The 17132-nt window shown below is 33.3% G+C and overlaps 1 protein-coding gene across 4 annotated transcripts in view; it reads left to right on the plus strand.

Annotated features, from left to right (window-relative positions):
- SMOC2 (SPARC related modular calcium binding 2) overlaps window positions 1-17132 on the plus strand; it is a 260249-nt gene that overhangs the window by 179203 nt on the left and 63914 nt on the right. For all 4 annotated transcript variants that reach the window (XM_051998150.1, XM_051998151.1, XM_051998153.1 and 1 more), the window contains 2 exons: window positions 523-709; window positions 7863-7945. In XM_051998150.1, coding sequence (XP_051854110.1) covers window positions 523-709; window positions 7863-7945 — 270 coding nt within the window. The remainder of the gene's footprint in view (window positions 1-522; window positions 710-7862; window positions 7946-17132) is intronic.

Below are 17132 nucleotides of genomic sequence, written 5' to 3' on the forward strand. Positions count from 1 at the left end.
ACAATCCAAGTGTGTTCTTGGAATAGCCCATGATAAGCAAATAGAGTATTATTCAAAGTTCAGCAGCAGAGCTTTTGATATTGTAAGTTATATATGCCAGTGTGATAATTGCCAGAATGAAATAACATTCTAGATCTGGCTTTTATGTTGATTAGATCTTTGCTCTGCATACAAAGTAGATGAACCAATCTATTATATTATATATGTTATATCTATGGTTACAAACCATAGCAAGGACTTCATTATATATACCATTGACATGGATTAGATTTGGTTTATGACCATTGAAATGCCAATACTTAGCATGTTACCATTCACAAAGAAGATACTTATGTTAATTAAACAAATAAATGGTGATCACATTTTTTGCTTATGGACCATATGTCTAAGGATCTCTTTTCTCTACTTGAAGTCACTTCATTTTTCATATTACTTTCCTCTATGTTCCTTACTGTGTGCTATGTACCTACTGTTTATATGTCTGTGAAGTTAAATCTGTGTTCATTTTCTTGTTTACTTCAGCATCATCATGTGATCAAGAACACCAGTCTGCATTAGAAGAAGCCAAACAGCCTAAAAATGATAATGTGGTTATTCCTGAGTGTGCTCATGGTGGTCTCTACAAACCTGTGCAGTGTCATCCCTCCACAGGATATTGTTGGTGTGTCCTAGTAGACACAGGACGCCCCATTCCTGGTACTTCCACAAGGTAAAGGATTGTGATATTAAATTTTTTTCAAGCAGTTACAAAGTAAAAGCATCACTATTATTATACATTATTATTATATTATTATATAATAGCTGATATAATATAACTTTTATATTGCATGACATATAGAGCTGGCCTTGGAATTAGAAGAATGTGAATTTTAGTCACAGATCAAAGTGTAATTTTGTTGCACTTTGTAACAAAGTGATGAATCTGATAAGGCAAATCTGATAAGCAAGATTAAGTGAAATGACCTATACATATAGGTGCTTTATGAATGCATCATTCTTCTTAATCTCTCATAGATGTAAAGCACACACTGACTGTAACCCTGGGCAAAGCACTTAATCTCTTGGTATCCAGGTAATTTTCTAAGAGGATAAATGGAACTATGATTTGGGCAGCTGTTGGAGGAGAGATTTGAGGGAGAGAAAATTTAAGATAGGGATATCAATAGGAAAATTACTGGAATAATCCAGGCAAAAGATGATGAGGGACTGAACTAGCATGCTGGATGAATGGAAATGAAGGGCCTTATGTGAGGGGTATTGTAGGAGTGTGGCTCAGCAATAAACTGGATATGTGAAGAAAGGGAGAGCGAGGAACTGAGGATGAATGAGAAGTTGTTAACTTGAGGGACTAAAAGGATGACTAGTGCCTTTATCAAAAAACAGGAAGATTTGGGAGAGGGGTCATAAAGCAAGCCAAAATCTGCTTCTTCCCAATTTCCATCTATTGCTACTAAACGTCCTTTATGGAACCAAGCAAAACAATTCTAATACCCCTTACATAGGACAATGCTTCCAGTACTTAAAGATACCTATTATATCTCTTCTGGTTCTTGCCTTTTCTAGTTTAAACAATCCCAGTTCTTATAATACAGCCTTTAGCATTAGCATTCTTAACTGCTTTCTCAAGACTCACTGTTGACTCAAACTGAGCATGAAAACCACTAAAATGTAAGGATTTACATTTATCCCTCCTAAATTTCATTTTGATAGTTTTGGCTCAGTGGTCTTGTTTTACAAAATCCTTCTAAGTCTTAGTTCTGTCAGTCAGTGTGTTAATGATCCCTTCAACTTTATGTCATTGTGAATCTGATGCGCAAACCAACTATGATGTTATTCAAATTCAAAGGTCAGTAAAATGGTTTTAATACATAGGTACTCTATGAATGCTACATTCTTCTTAATCTTTCATAGATGAAGTTAGTTTTATACATTTATCTAGAATTATAAATGCATCTGTATGTCTACTATCTTAAACAAAAGCTTTATGGCATTTCCATTATATCTTTCCATTGATTTATATGTGTTATATCCTAGAAATTCTGAAGGTCTCCTTGCAGATTGATTTTTTTAACTAGGTAAAATAAGCCATTCTTTGCTTCGGTTCTTACCTTAATCACAAAATGGGTGTTGCCTCAGTCAAACTGAGTCCTGTTAAAGATCTTAACTTCCACTGCAACCAGAGCTATTTCCAGCAGTTCTGAATTACATCTTGCCACTGGACCAGATGGCTCTCCAGAAGAAAGTGAGGCTTTCTTTGCACAGCCCATGCTCACTTAAATCCAACTCACTTGCATGTCATGGCATCCCTCCCTAATATCATGGTTTCAAGAATGAAGGACAAACAACAACAACAGTATGTTGACCCAATTAAGATCCTGCCTAAATGTTTCACTGTAGTTTGGAAGTGACTCTAAGGACTCAAAGGCTACTCTACTAGAATAGAAGCTTTAATTATCCCTAATCAACTAATAACTCTCATTAATAGGTCATATTGCTTTCATCTGAGGACCAGATTCACTCTTTACTAAGTGGTCAGTGGAGAGTGGACTAGTATTTTTTGACCTGAGCACTTTATAAACTTAACAACTAATATGTGGAAGAGACCACAGTTGTCATGGGAATGGTTGTGGCAGAAAGACACAGCCATATTGATGAAAAATTCCAGAGCCTCAAAATATTTAAATATGATACTTAGGAGGTTGAAGCTGGAAGCAAATCAGACCAGATTCCTATGTCAGCAGTACAGATAGCCAGCTGATAATGTTTTATAAGGCTCAACCCCAAATTGTCTGCAGTCTTGACTACTTCTTCAGCCCGTTTTAGCAGTCTCCATGGAATCACTGCCTTGGAAATAATAAAGGAATAAAATATCCTTATAAATATGTTATTAATAGAAGTATATAGTCTACTCATCTTGGCCAAACTGGATAGATGACAGAGAATCCTGAAGTGTGTAGAATAGATGCAGGCTACACTAATATAAGATTCCAAAAGAAGCTATTTTGTTTCTGTAAGGGCATCATAGGAACTAGCTGTAAACCACTACAGTCCAACCATCAGTGCTTTCAAGATTTTGCTATGAGATCTTTTTTAGTTTTATTTTTGTTGTTGTTTTTATCTCTGTGCAATAATGTATATGGGGAATAGTTTTCTAAGAAACCCTTCACCTCTAGGAACCAGTATTTCTGTGTTTTTATATATAATTTGTTTCCTGTATATTTAAGTGAGAGGTAATGGTTTAATATATTTGAGACTGAACCAGCTGCAGGATCAGGATGCAAACACATAAGCTATAGCAGAAGTAAAATATTATTGACAGATCATCGGCTTCAGCCAATAGAAATCCGTGAGCTGTCTAATCCTTAGTCATGAGACTGGTTCTGAAATCATGAGATCAGCATTTGTAATCTTATCTCTAAAGAACCTGTAAACATAATGCTTTTGCAGCACCAACCTTTTCTTCTATCCTAAGTTTTTTTTTCCTTCTGTCTATACGTGTCCAGTTTTCAGGATACTACAGATAAGTACTACAGATAACTGAGGGAACATCTCCCAATTCTCCCTTTGTCAACTGAGAGCAAGAACATTTGATTTTTCCAAATAGTTACTCTTTGAGTGGCTAGATTTAAGCTCTTCTTCCTTATTATTTCTTTCTTTCTTTTTCTTTCTTTCTTTCTTTCTTTCTTTCTTTCTTTCTTTCTTTCTTTCTTTCTTTCTTTCTTTCTTTCTTTTTTTCTTGGTCTCAGAATCAGATTCATTTGATTTGACTGCTGCGCATATCTTTATTATATGGCATTGAGTCTATCTTTCTTGTTCTCTTCTGTTATCCATATTTGGGATCTTTTTCACTTTAATTGTTTCCTTCGATCAGGAATGGCAACTGACCAGCTTTAGGATAGATTAATCAAACGTGAATTCTTTTTTGGCTTTGTCTTATGCCTGCCTTCTGTTTCCCAGGTCCTTCTCTGATTCTGTATTCTCCCAGTTTCAAAATAAGCATTCTTGAAGTCTCAGGGGAAACAAAACTACATTATGAAGACATCTTATTCTTTTGGTTTGCCTTTTGGTTATGGACTGAACATTTCTGTCTTTCCTACTGATTCTCCCTACAGCCAGTTGTTTTTGTTCTCTTTATTTGGAAAAATACTTTATATAATTTTACATCTATTTTGTATTTATTCATCTGTGGGTATGCCTTTTCCCCCTAAAGTACAACTTCTTTGAGAATAGGGGAAATTGTATATTTGTCTTTGAATAAAAAATAGATAGTTCAATTCTAAGGACATAGTGGGAAATAGTGCTTAATAAATTAAATTAAAGAAAAAGTTAAAATCAAACAAGGAAATCAGTAAGATCTTAAAAATGTGAAAGCTAGCTCTCTCTTTTCTTCCATATGAGGAGATGGGAAAATTAAGATGATATAATTTAGAGATAAGAAGTTTGGAGAGGTCACCTAGTTTAATTTCTCATAAAGAAGAAGCATGGTCAGGGAGATAAAGTGATTTGGATAAAATCACACAGATAGTAAGTCACATAGCTGGAATTTGAACTCAACTCCCTGACTTTAGAACATTCTTTCTACTACCCAATGAATCGAAAAATATCTCCTTTGTTTTATAAGTCAAATGCTAGAGAAATGAAGAATAAAAAAAAATTTATGAATACATTCTAGCATTTTTTTCTATTCAAAATGTTCAGATGAAATGATCGCCAAGAAACCAAGGCAGTGGCTTTAACACTTGTTTGTTTGTGTTTATATGCTTCACACATAAAGCATCCATCATAATATTTTGAATATAGTAGGTGCTTAGCAAATGTTTCTTGATTGATTATTGATTGATTGGGAAATAATACTTTCTGTTATGTTTTCCAAAACTGCTTAAAGGTCTGGGACAGGATTCCTGTATAATACCATTCTGTTTTAACTAGAGAGTGGAACTTAGAGAAAAAAGTTTCAGTTCTGCATACTAATTATAGAGGGAAAATTGTTGAAGTGGGATATCAGATTAATCAAGGACCAGGCTGGTTGCCAGGTACTACATTAGCATGTAAAACTTAGAGACTTCTCTTTCACTCTTTTCTTGGCTGATGGAAGAGTTCATCCATCAGCTATCAGAATCCCCACCATTCTAACCTTTTGATCAAAGCAGCTTCTATTTCTGATTCCATAGGGTGCCTTTCTCACTTGTGATACATGCATAGCCTCCTAAGCATGAAATTACATTGCACCTTGGCAGAAAGCATGGTATCTGATGGGCAACTGGACAATCCAGAAATTTTCACTTTGTTATGTACAAATAGGCTAAAACAAACAGCAAGAAATGAGGTTGAGTGGGAGAGAATTCAATTTTGAGTTTCTATTCAATAAGTCAAAATAACTATGGCCTATATTTTGGGGGTGGATATCACATTGGATTATAGTAATTACTTGATAATGTTTATAACCAAAGGTGTGATTTAATTAGGCAATTAAATAGGCAGCCTAGAAATGCAACATTACATATTTGGACATCAGTGTTACAGTTTACTCATAAGTTTTTCCTGTCACTATACTTGGAAAAGTACCAGAAGTATTATGAATGGATGGCTAAATTCCAATCCACAGATTGTCTAATTTAAGACATTCACAATACAAAGATCAAGATTATTACAACTTCTCTCTCTATCAGCCACGCGAATATTAAAAGTAATGGAAACCAATGGGCCCCAATGGCATCCTCATACCTACTTGATATCAGTGCTTTAATTTTTCAAAGCTATGTAATAGCACATAATACTGCGGTACTTTTCTTTGATGTGGGCTTGTGAGAAGATGCTTTTTCAAAGTACTGGAGTGATTTGGCCTCTGTTGGGAATTCCATCATTAGTGCTTTCTAGGCATCGTTCCACCTCATTAATTAGTCATCTGTCCATAGTAATGGCAACCTCCTGTCTTTTTGTAGCTCACATTTCTTGGATTGTTCGTTGTAAAGCAAGTCTGAATCTCACAGTTGGTCACAGGGAGCAAGGTTCAATATGGATATCCAATCTGTCCCCAACTGGTACTTATCCCCCTCCTTTCTTGCGTCTCCTTCTTGCTTCTAATTGAGCTTTTCAATTTTGAGACTGTCTAGGGCTCACAGAGAATTAAATATGGGCAAGAAGATGTAGAAACCTAGTATCCCCTTTAATAATTAGCTTCTTTTAAATAGCTTCTTGGTGAACTTTCTTTTTCCCCTTGTTCCCTGTGTGTCTTAGTATTCTAATAGGAACAGAAAGCACCCTGTAAGAAGTGCATTTATACATACAATTTTCACATCATGGATATGTTTTTTTTTTTTATCTTAAACTATTGAACATTACCATATTTTAAAAGCATATAAGTTAATGGACTTTTGATTAAAATTTGATAGCTTAGATGTTTGCTTGAGTATGTCAGGGACTCTTTAATTTCAAAACTAACATTTCCAAAAGGCATTTTAAATTATTACTCACAAAGTTGGACTAAGTGAATGGCTGTTATGTTTTCTAATATCAAAGAGGCCATTCAGGGTGTGAGGATAAGGGAGACAGTGAACAAATTTCACTCATTACATCACAATCCTCAGAAGGAGTCCCTCATAGAATTAGCCAGAATTATCATGGGGATGTAAAAACACTTAAAGGCAATCCTTTAGAAAAGAAGATTATTTTCCTTTCCTATGATATAGTGGAAAAGAACATTATGGAGGAACATAAACTTAAGATGATCCCTAGTGGAGTAAAATCTCTTATACACTATACATGTACCCAATGTAAATCAGGACAATGAGAAAGGTAAGGTCAGAAATCACATTTCAACATCCTGGCTATGAGTTGTTATAGATTGTTATGGCCCAGTGAGCTAGAAATAACAGAGGAAACAAATGGTATCTAAAGAAAATAGGACCTAATTATTAAGCCAATGGGAGGGCCAAACCAGACATGCATGAATCCATCAGTAAAACATACAGATTGGAGATGTTTCACAGATTTATTTCGTTAGAGGTTAGCAGATTTGGATGAAAGTTAAACTTTAAAACTGTGCTTCTATTGCCTACTCTAATGACACAGTAATGATTATTAATTCTTTCTAGAGCCTCATGATCAAAAACCTGTAAGGTCTCCAAGAGTCTATTTCCATTTCATCATGTCTTCTGTGATGACTATAACCCTTGGAAGTTCATGCTACTAGCATGGAGAATTCAAATTTACATCTTTTTTCCCCTACTCCACCAGTTAGTCAAAAAATATTAAGTACTTACTATGTGCCAGACACTGTGCTAAGTTTAAAGAGATACAAGTAAAGGTACAAATAGTCTCTGATCTCAAAGGAGTTCACACTTAAACAAGAGAGCATGCAAACAATTAGTGTATGGTATATTCAGAATGATTGGAAGGACACCACCCTCATCACGTTCCTTATTTCTTACATTTCCACTCATGGAGCCACATCATTTATTGTTATAATTCTGTCCATTAGGGTGAGGTATCAGATCTGAGAAATAGAGAGCCAAATGCCAAATGCTCTTAAAGTAATATGGGAGGAAGGTATTCTGAATATAATAACTAATCTTTAATGAGACACTGGGTTTCAAAGTATTGCCAGGAGCGGTAGACAGTGTACTGCCTTCTTACTTTTTGGGTTCAACAGGCTTACCACAATTAAATTTTATCCAAATAATTCAGGTAATAAATCATGAGCACTGTAACATGAGAACCAAGTGTCATAGCATGTGCTGAGAGCCAAATAAGTGTACACTTTATGTGTGATAATGTGAGACCTAGATGGAGGCATATTTCAAACTCTAAACTGTTTTTTTCCTTTTTTTGTCTCCCTCACCCCCATTTCTCCCCTCTTGTAGGTATGAACAGCCGAAATGTGATAACACAGCCAGGGCTCACCCAACCAAAACAAAGGATTTGTACAAGGGCCGCCAGCTCCAAGGTGAGTGTAATAGATGGGTTTTGGCTGGAGTACATTTGTTACCACATTTGGATTCAAGGCTGGTTTGTGACGGGAAGGAATTCATCCAAATCTGTTTCCCAAAGGGATTGGACATTATTAAGCTGATTGGCTAGTGAAGCAATTCTGAATCTCTACTGAAAGAGAGTCTTGAATTCAACCCAGACATGCACAAGGCCATCAGTACAACATAGAGATTGGAGATGTTTCACAGATTTATTTCACTTGAGGTTAGCAGATTTGGATGAAGCTTCAACTTTAAGAGTAAAACATTTGAAAAAAAATAATCTAAGTGCAAAATCATACTCTAAATACAGTGTGCTTTGGATCTTTTTAGAGGAAAGACATGTGTGTGCACACACACAGACACAACCAAAGAACCCATTATTTATTTTACTAATGTGAGAATGGTAATTCAAATATTATTTTCTGGCTTAAAAAAACTTAACTAAAATTTCAAGTGGCTGAAGTTAATTTTTTAAAATAAAATATGACTTAGACCTGTCTGCATATCAAATGAGTCTAATTACAAGGTACAATTTGAAATGAAATGGAAACAGTGAATATAAACTCATAATTTTTACATACATATACTTGAAAAGACACTTCATGAATTCTGTCTTTTTTCTTAAAAGCAAATAGTGTACTCTATGATACACCAAAAATGATTACTGTATACCTTTGGTACAAAAAAAGGTGGAAAATTCTTTTGGAACCAACATCGGTGCGATTTATGGAAGGTTTGGAGAGAAGCTTTGTGTTCATGAAGCAAACTCATGGGTTTTATATTCTGGGGCAAAACTATTTAATTGACTCATTCAACAAACAATGTCTATCAGAGGCAGAATTTTCAAGAGATGATGGAAAGGTGGAATTAAGATGAGTTATTAATATGGAATAATGAGGAGTCACAGATGATATGTAGATTGTAAACCTGAAGTTTGGGAGGAGGAAGATGTTTTCAACAGTAAGGAGGAAGCTTGGAAGAGGGCAGAGTTTGGATGGGGAATGATGAATTCAGTTTTAGGTATACTGAGTTTAAGATCTATTCGTTAAGAAGGTCAAAATGTCTAATAGGCAGTTGAAGATTTGAGATTTAGGAATTAGGAGTGATAAGGGTTTTACACAGTAGATCTGAGAATCTTCCCTATAGATATCATCATGATCATTGAATTCACAGAATTTAATGAGATTGCCAAACTGTATAGAGAACTGTATAGAGAAATAAGAAATAAGAAAAGGATAGAACCGCAGGGAGCATCTGCAGTTAGAGATCAAAATGGAGCACTAAGACTGATATGAGGAGAACCTAGAAAGAAGATAGGATTTAAAAAAGTGTGATTGGTAATGACAAAAAAAAAATCATAATCCATCTAGAAGCAGATCACTGAAATCAAATGGTGAATTAGATTAAGATTCCAGATTTACAATTGAAAAAGGATGGCATATTTAACATGTATAGAACTGCTTGCCATCTGGGGGAAGGGTGGAGGGAGGGAGGGGAAAAGTTGGAATAGAAGTGAGTGCAAGGGATAATGTTGTAAAAAATTGCCCAGGCATGGGTTCTGTCAATAAAAAGTTATAATTATGAGAAAAAAGAAAAAGGATGACAGAAGTCATTGACCTTAACCTTTTCATTTTGGAGAGACTTTAAAAGACTGGTTCAATGCCATACAAATAATTTTAAGTCAGAATTTTAATCAAAATCCTCAGACTCCAAATACAATATTCTTTCAAATGGAATATCTTGCCTCTAAATAAATAAGATTCTCTACAACCAGGCAAATTAGTCTTTCAAAAATAATTCCAACATTGTATAGATATGAAGTCAGAGACTAAAAAAATGCTTTAAAACACATTCTCTTCCTTTTTACAATTTCCAAGAACACTTTATCTAGATTTCTTTTGTCTTCATCAAATATCCTTATATTCTAATTTATACTGATTGATCTTCTATCCCCGTCCTCAGATATAATGTAACCTATTTTAGTTCAGAAACAGTCATTTTTATCTTTTAACTACAAGTACATAACACATAGCTTTCCACATAGTACTTTATAAATATATGTGGATGAATGAATTTAAAAAGGCCATAATAGAAAAGGCTTATGCCTAAACTATTCTATTTGTTTTATGAGACTTTTTTTTCAGGGATTTGCCTTTATTCTATAGTACTTTTGTTTTGTTTTTAGAGGAGGTTTTTTGTTTGTTTGTTTGTTTATGAAGCTTTTTAGTTTAGGGATTAGAGTATTTTTTAAAGATATACAATTAAGAGAGAATTTTCCTAATCATCAAATGAATGCCTCTTTTCTTTCCTCACTTCTCTTGCTTTTTGTCTTTGTTCTCTTTCTCTTTCTTTCCTTCCTTCTCTTTCTAATCTCTTCTCTCTTACTGGTGTGTCATTCTCTTCCTCTGTCATCTCTATTCCTTTCCTCATTCTCACATCTTCATCTTCTTTTCTGTCTCTAAATTTATTTTCTTTATTTGATCCCTTTCTCATCCCTTTCCTTCTAATCTATACTGTTATACCTATAAAATATTGATTTCATGTGAGCTCTCTATTATGTGAAGTTATTTAACATTATTAAATTCAGCTTTTTCCATCTGTACTCTTTCTCCTTCGGACAGCCTTTAGTTTTTCAAATATTTTATGCTTATTTTAATTTTCAAGAATTCATTTAAGTAAGAAAGGGAATTTATGTTTTAGTTATATGAATTAGATAAATTAGTTTGATTTCCTCATAAACTTAAAGGCAGGGGGTTGATTTGCATTTTGTCCCATGGATATGTTGTAGTTAAGAGAGAACTTCATATTTGCAATTTTGAACAAAACAGATGTTTCCTAAAAATATAGATATGCTCTGATGGGGAGAAGGCTTTCTGAAGAAATAAGGCTTGTTGCAGTATATAATTTTTGTTGGCTTAAGTGATTATTGGTCCAGAAATGCGATCCTTGTAAAAATTTTGAGAGAAATTTCCCATTCCATATGTAATACTTTTGCCAGTGAAAAGAAAAAAATATCTTTGATAATTAAAGTTCTATAACATATGTAAATCTTATATGATTATATAATCCGTATCTATCTATCTTTCTATCGTAAGTTATAGAATTTAGATGGCTTTTGCTCTCAAAGAGGTGATTAGAAGAGAGACCTGGTTTCAAAGGATTAATCATTCCTTCAAATATTAGTATTGAATAAAAAAGAAATCACACAGGAATAATGTAATGGTTATCACCTGGATATGACATTTCACCTTCAATTGCAAGAAATATAATACAGACTTAGTATATTGAGATATTTACTTATATGACTTGTTACATTATGAAGAAATGGGGAATGTTATGAATTATTTTATTGCCTAATAATCCATTCCTATTATGTCCAGCAGCCCGGGGACCCCAAGTTCCAAACTAAGAGGGATGTCCACTTTAAGGAAGTGTCACTTAATACTAAGCATAAGTAGTAACCTTAAATGAGATGAAAATTCATCTGAAGGGACTTCTGATAATTTTCATTGCTTCTCTGCATTTATTTCCATCTCACTATTAGCCTTAGGAAGTAGATGAGAGATATGATTCTCCTGTGAAGTATTATATCTGTAGGTAGAAGAGATATGTTAACCTAATTTTTTAAAAAATGATTTGCATATAGGCTGAATCAGTAACCTGGTACTCTCTTGTATTACCTGTAGCTGGATCAGGTTAACTGTAACTATTAGACTGATACATTATTTCTACTATTTTAATAACACTTGAAAAGTCAGAATATTATATATTCATGAAACAATAAAATTACCTCATTTTATTCTTTGGTAAGGGTGATATATCATGAAATTCTTTGAGATGGAATATGAAAACTTTGGTTTTACATAGGTATTATTAAAGAAAAAGGATGACTCCATTGCTCTCCTCTATTCCTATTTGAGACTGATGTTCTATTCTTTTGTTTTAAGCAGAAAATAACATTTTTTTTCCCCTAGGAAAATGCAGATATTCTCATTCTTTTTTTTTTTTTTTTTTTTTTTTTTTTTTTGCTGAGGCAATTGAGGTCAAGTGACTTCCCCAGGGTCACACAGCTAGGGTTTGTTAAATGTCTGAATTCAGATTTGAACTCAGGTCTTCCTGACTTCAGGGCTAGTACTCTTTCCACTGTACCATCTAGCTGCCCCTAGATATTTTCATAGTTTTCTTAAGCTCTGAATTGCTTTTGAGCTGTATGGAAAACTGAGGGAACAAAAATAGGACATTCTCTTTCTAAAAATTGAATTTCCAGGCATGGACATTGATATTTTTCATAACTTTATAGATTTTGGATTTTGAAGCTAAGATATATAAAATCATTCATTTCCTCCTAGGCATTATACAAATAATGTTACTAGTTATCAAGAAGTTAACTTTGACTTGTAGACACTTTAAACCATCAATTTAAATATAATTCTAATATATGTGAATAATAAGACTTGGATTTTTTGTTAGAATTCTTACAAAGTGTTCAGTCATTAAAGTCAATGTGGTGTTCTCTTCATTTCTAATTTATGATTGTTCTCTGGTGGCTGGTTTCTTGGGAAGATTTTCTGGAGGCAGCCTTAGTTTTGGTTCAGAGTAATAATCACTTCAAATATAGCCAGGGATTAAAGTACAGTCTTTTATTGTCTCTTCCAAAATAGCCCGTTAAGCTTTCTTAAAGGCCTATCTCCCTCCTTAGTTCTAAGAGCTCTTGCAGTTTGTCTGCCAGCTTTAGCCTCCAGCTTTCTCTGAATCTTGCTTCTGCCTGACTGCAGATTAGCTTCTCAATCTTCTTAACTGACTGACTCCACTGACTCAGGTCCTTTTTATGTTCTTTTAGAGGTGTAAACTCAAAGGTTGACTCCTCCTCTGAGAGTGAGATTATGCGAGGTGTGAAGTCACAAAGTTACAAAGTTAACTTTGTGAATCTCTCATACTTGTGAACTCCAATGTGTAAACTCTAAGGTGTAAACTCTCTTAAAGGTGTGAGCTCTAATGTGTAATCTTTTAAAGCTGTAAACTTAAACATTGTTTCTTTCAGTTCTAATGACTTAACACTTTGTAAGGACTCTAAAAGATTTTAGTAACATAATTAGCATTTCCTAAGCACTTAAAATATGCCATAGGCTAAATTACTGGAGATGTAAAAAGGCAAAAAAAAAAAGTCAAATGCTTTTGTATACAAATAAAATTACTATACTAGCACATTTTAATTTCTTTTTTTTTAGCAGTATATTATGTAGAAAATGATAAATCATTTATAGCAACATTCAAAGAAATGTGATTAGGTGGTTTCTCACTAATCCATTACTACTTACTTACTTTAGAGAAACAAGACAGAGACTAGATCTGCAGTTTCATTTTTAGGGGGAACCCTTCAATGAGTAAAGGATTTCTATCAATGAAGGTCTCCACTTTCTCTGCAATTCATAGTATTAGTGTTTCCTAGAAAAGAAATATTGGATATTTGTGTAACTCTTCCAAGTACAAATTGAGTCAGATTAAATGTAATTGGGAAAAAAATAAAATACAATAAAACACAGATAATGTAAAGATGTGATCTTTCTAAGTTAATATACTATCCATAAGGATCTGGATATTCAGAGAGTAAGTAGGAGAGATAGGTATCAAATTCAGTTCAAATAGCTCCAAATCTAGGAATGTTTCTATATTTCTTTTCAGGAAAAAAAAAAAAGGATTTTAACTTTTTGTTCCATTAATTTATTATTTTTTTCATGAGGGCAGGTCTAGAGCTGTAAAATATAATAAAAGAACATTACATCTATACAAATATATCCCTGGCATGAATAACACACAAAAACTTCATACTTAATTCATTTCCTTATACATAGTGGGTATCAATAAATATTTATGAAGTCAATAAGCATTTATTAAATACCTAATATGTTACAGGCATAGTACTATGAGCTGGACATACAAAGAAATGCCAAAAACATTCTCTGCCCACAGGGAATTATTAAATTCTTTATGATGATTTCATTAGGGTTTAATAAGTTACTTAGGGACTTATCTTTTCACCTCTTCCCTTTGAAGTCATCGTAAAGGATAAGTGGTCATATGATGTCTGCTGAATTGTCTCCCTCATGAAACTGTGAACTCCATGAAATTAGGGACTGAGTTTTTGCTTTTCTTTTTATTCCTAACATTTAGCACAATCGTTAGCGCTTAATAAATGCTTATTGACAAATGGACTAAATGACTTGTGTTTACCTATGCTAGTTTCTTGTGGTTTAAAGCCTGGCTTCTTATAGACTTAATTCTTTCTTAAATGATCCCAACCCCTTTCCTTTTGAAATAATTAAGTAAAACACACACACACACATATATATATATATATATATGCATACATATACATATATATATAACATTATGCATGAATAGAAGTTAAATTCATTTTTATACATAAAGTATATAAAATGTTTTCAAAGAAGATCAATAGTTGTTTCATACACTAAGTAATCTGTGTTAAACAATTAAGCTAACCCATTGACAAAATATGCCACAAAGAAAGAAAAAAACTCCCAGCTAATTATTTTACTTTAATATATATTTAATTATATATATATTTCAGATGTCATGCCTATAATTGTGTCTGAAACAGAAATGGTCAGTTGTAGTCAGTAGTGATCAGTGACCAGTATTAGAAACCTCAGATGTTATTAGTATTGTGTTTCCTGGATTTTAGATGTACTCTTCAGAAATAGCTCTTCTCCAAGTTTTTCAAGTCATAGAGACATTCAGTAAAGTCTTGCCAGAACTAGAAGAATGAAGCCACATTCTGCCCGTAATAAGAAAAAAAAATATTACTGTTAAACTATCCTAACAAAGATGCTGTTGCCTCACTCATACCTTTAATGAAAGCCAGAGTTTTGAGGCAGCAAGAAATCATGTTATGCTAACTGTGGAAAGGTCAGCTTATGTCTATAATTGTAGATGTTTGTGAATGTCCTACTCATAAGCACTTAGTCACTTTGATTATTTGGAGATAATTATCCTTATTAGGAAAAAAAATTGCATCTTAAAATAATCGTCTCATGAACTTCTTCTCAGTAAGGAGAATGTCTCCAAAGTAACACAGATAGAAGTTGGTTAAGTGGCTATTTCCGATCATATTAGGCTAATGAATTTTCTTCTTAAAGGGCCAAATTTCCATTTACTATTGCTTTTCCTCAGACCAAGGAGGATACTCTGTTTTCCAAGTTAATCTGGCAATATGTTCAGAAAGAAATCGCACACAGCTCACTTTTTCTTTTTTGGCTGCCAAATATTTATTCACATCATATGTAGAGGAGTCAACAATTTTTTTCCATCTTACACCAAATTGACAGTAAATGATGATCTGATCTTTGGAGGCCAACATTTTACATATGGGAAGAAAGATTCTGTCTAATGGGTTTCATATTGAAGAACAGATCATTTACTGTGTTTCTTGAAGCTTGTTCTTCTAGTCTACACTTTAACTTTCCTATGGACACTATCATCTGCTCTGAAGAGAACTCATAACATTGAAACTTATAGATATAGCAGCAGATAGCAATGAAGCCTAGATTTGCTGAAATATGTTGAAGTCCTATCTCCTCAAATTTACTTTCTTCCTTTCACATGAAGAAATCATAAAAAGATAACTTTTCTCTGCTTACAAATCAGTGTTTGTCAAATATGTCGCACACTTCTTTTGTTATAAATTAAGCATTCAAACCATGTTGTTTTTTCTTCTTGCTTTCTGGTTAAAGCAGATAATTATTTACATCATAATTTTGAGTAATATTAATTGACTCTAACTAGACAATAACTTGACGGGTTAACACACAGGGGTTAGTACTAATTAAGGAATGATTGAATTTCTAACATAGGAAAGAAGCTTTATTTTTTTCCATTAAAACAGAAAGTTTTTTGTCCATTTTGATGCCTTGGAGTCCTTTAACAATCCAAGGATGTTCATGAATCCCCTCTCAGAATAATGTTTTTAAATACAGAATAAAATATATAGCATTGCAAAGGAAACTAATTATATTGAATTGTAATTCTCAAAAAAATTTTTTTAAGTCATGGACCCCAGATTAAGGGCTTAAAAGCAGAATTAAGTTCATTATTTCTATTAAAAATTAACATTCTTGCCTCACATTAAAAGGCTTATAGACTAGCAATGTGACTTGAGACAGTGATTCCACCAGAATATCTCTATTCTTCTCTGCTTCTTTTTAACTCATGAAAATAGGCTGGTCAGATAAAGGAATAATAGCAGAGGTTCACAGAGCTGTATTTGACTTTTGGAACTTCAAGAGTTGAGCTCAATTAGGTGATCTTAGTTCCCCTTGGGATAATTTAGAAAAACCCTCCACAAAACAACCACGAGACAATTCTTAACATAGCATTAATATGGAAGGTGCAAGAACCAGACATTTATCTGACTAATAGTGAAATTAAAATTAGATTAATTTGTTTTGGTTTAAATTTTTATAGCTTACCAGATGATTCATAGTGATAAATATAACTTGAGGGTGTTGATTCCCCCTTGCCTCCCCCATCCCTTTCTCTTTAGTGCAGTCCAAAATAGTCAGTACTAAGTGATACACGAGAGAAATAGATATTCAAATCAACTTTTTCATTGGCATTTTAACTCATCTTACTCTGAAATTACTGAAAGGAAAGAGGATGTTTCTTTTGTAGCTATTATTAGTTACTGATCTTTATAATCTATATGTATATAAATACATATATATATATATACCATATTATACAATAATATTAATATATGTTATAATATATAATGTATATGATTGATGTAATAATAACTATAATAAAATATATCATGATATTATACAATTAGAACCCTTACCCTTTTTAAAGATATCAGATTTTGGATAATCCTCAGAGAGATGAATTAATTTGAACCAGGCTTGATTGCTATTCAGTGAATGGTTGGCGATGATGAAAAAAGTATTCACATGTAATGCTCAGATTTCCAATAGAATCCCTGAAGGAGTAACAAGCTTTCAGGTATTCTTGTGCGCCCTTCTGCAATGCAATAATCCCTTTCAGTCACATTTCTCTTTGACCCATAATCATTATGATATCTGTATGGATCAATTAATGCTAAATCTTCCTCCTCCTCTTAAAAAAATGTTTAGACCCTGCATG

The sequence above is a fragment of the Antechinus flavipes genome, chromosome 4 (genome assembly GCF_016432865.1).
Source record: "Antechinus flavipes isolate AdamAnt ecotype Samford, QLD, Australia chromosome 4, AdamAnt_v2, whole genome shotgun sequence".
NCBI lineage: Eukaryota > Metazoa > Chordata > Mammalia > Dasyuromorphia > Dasyuridae > Antechinus > Antechinus flavipes.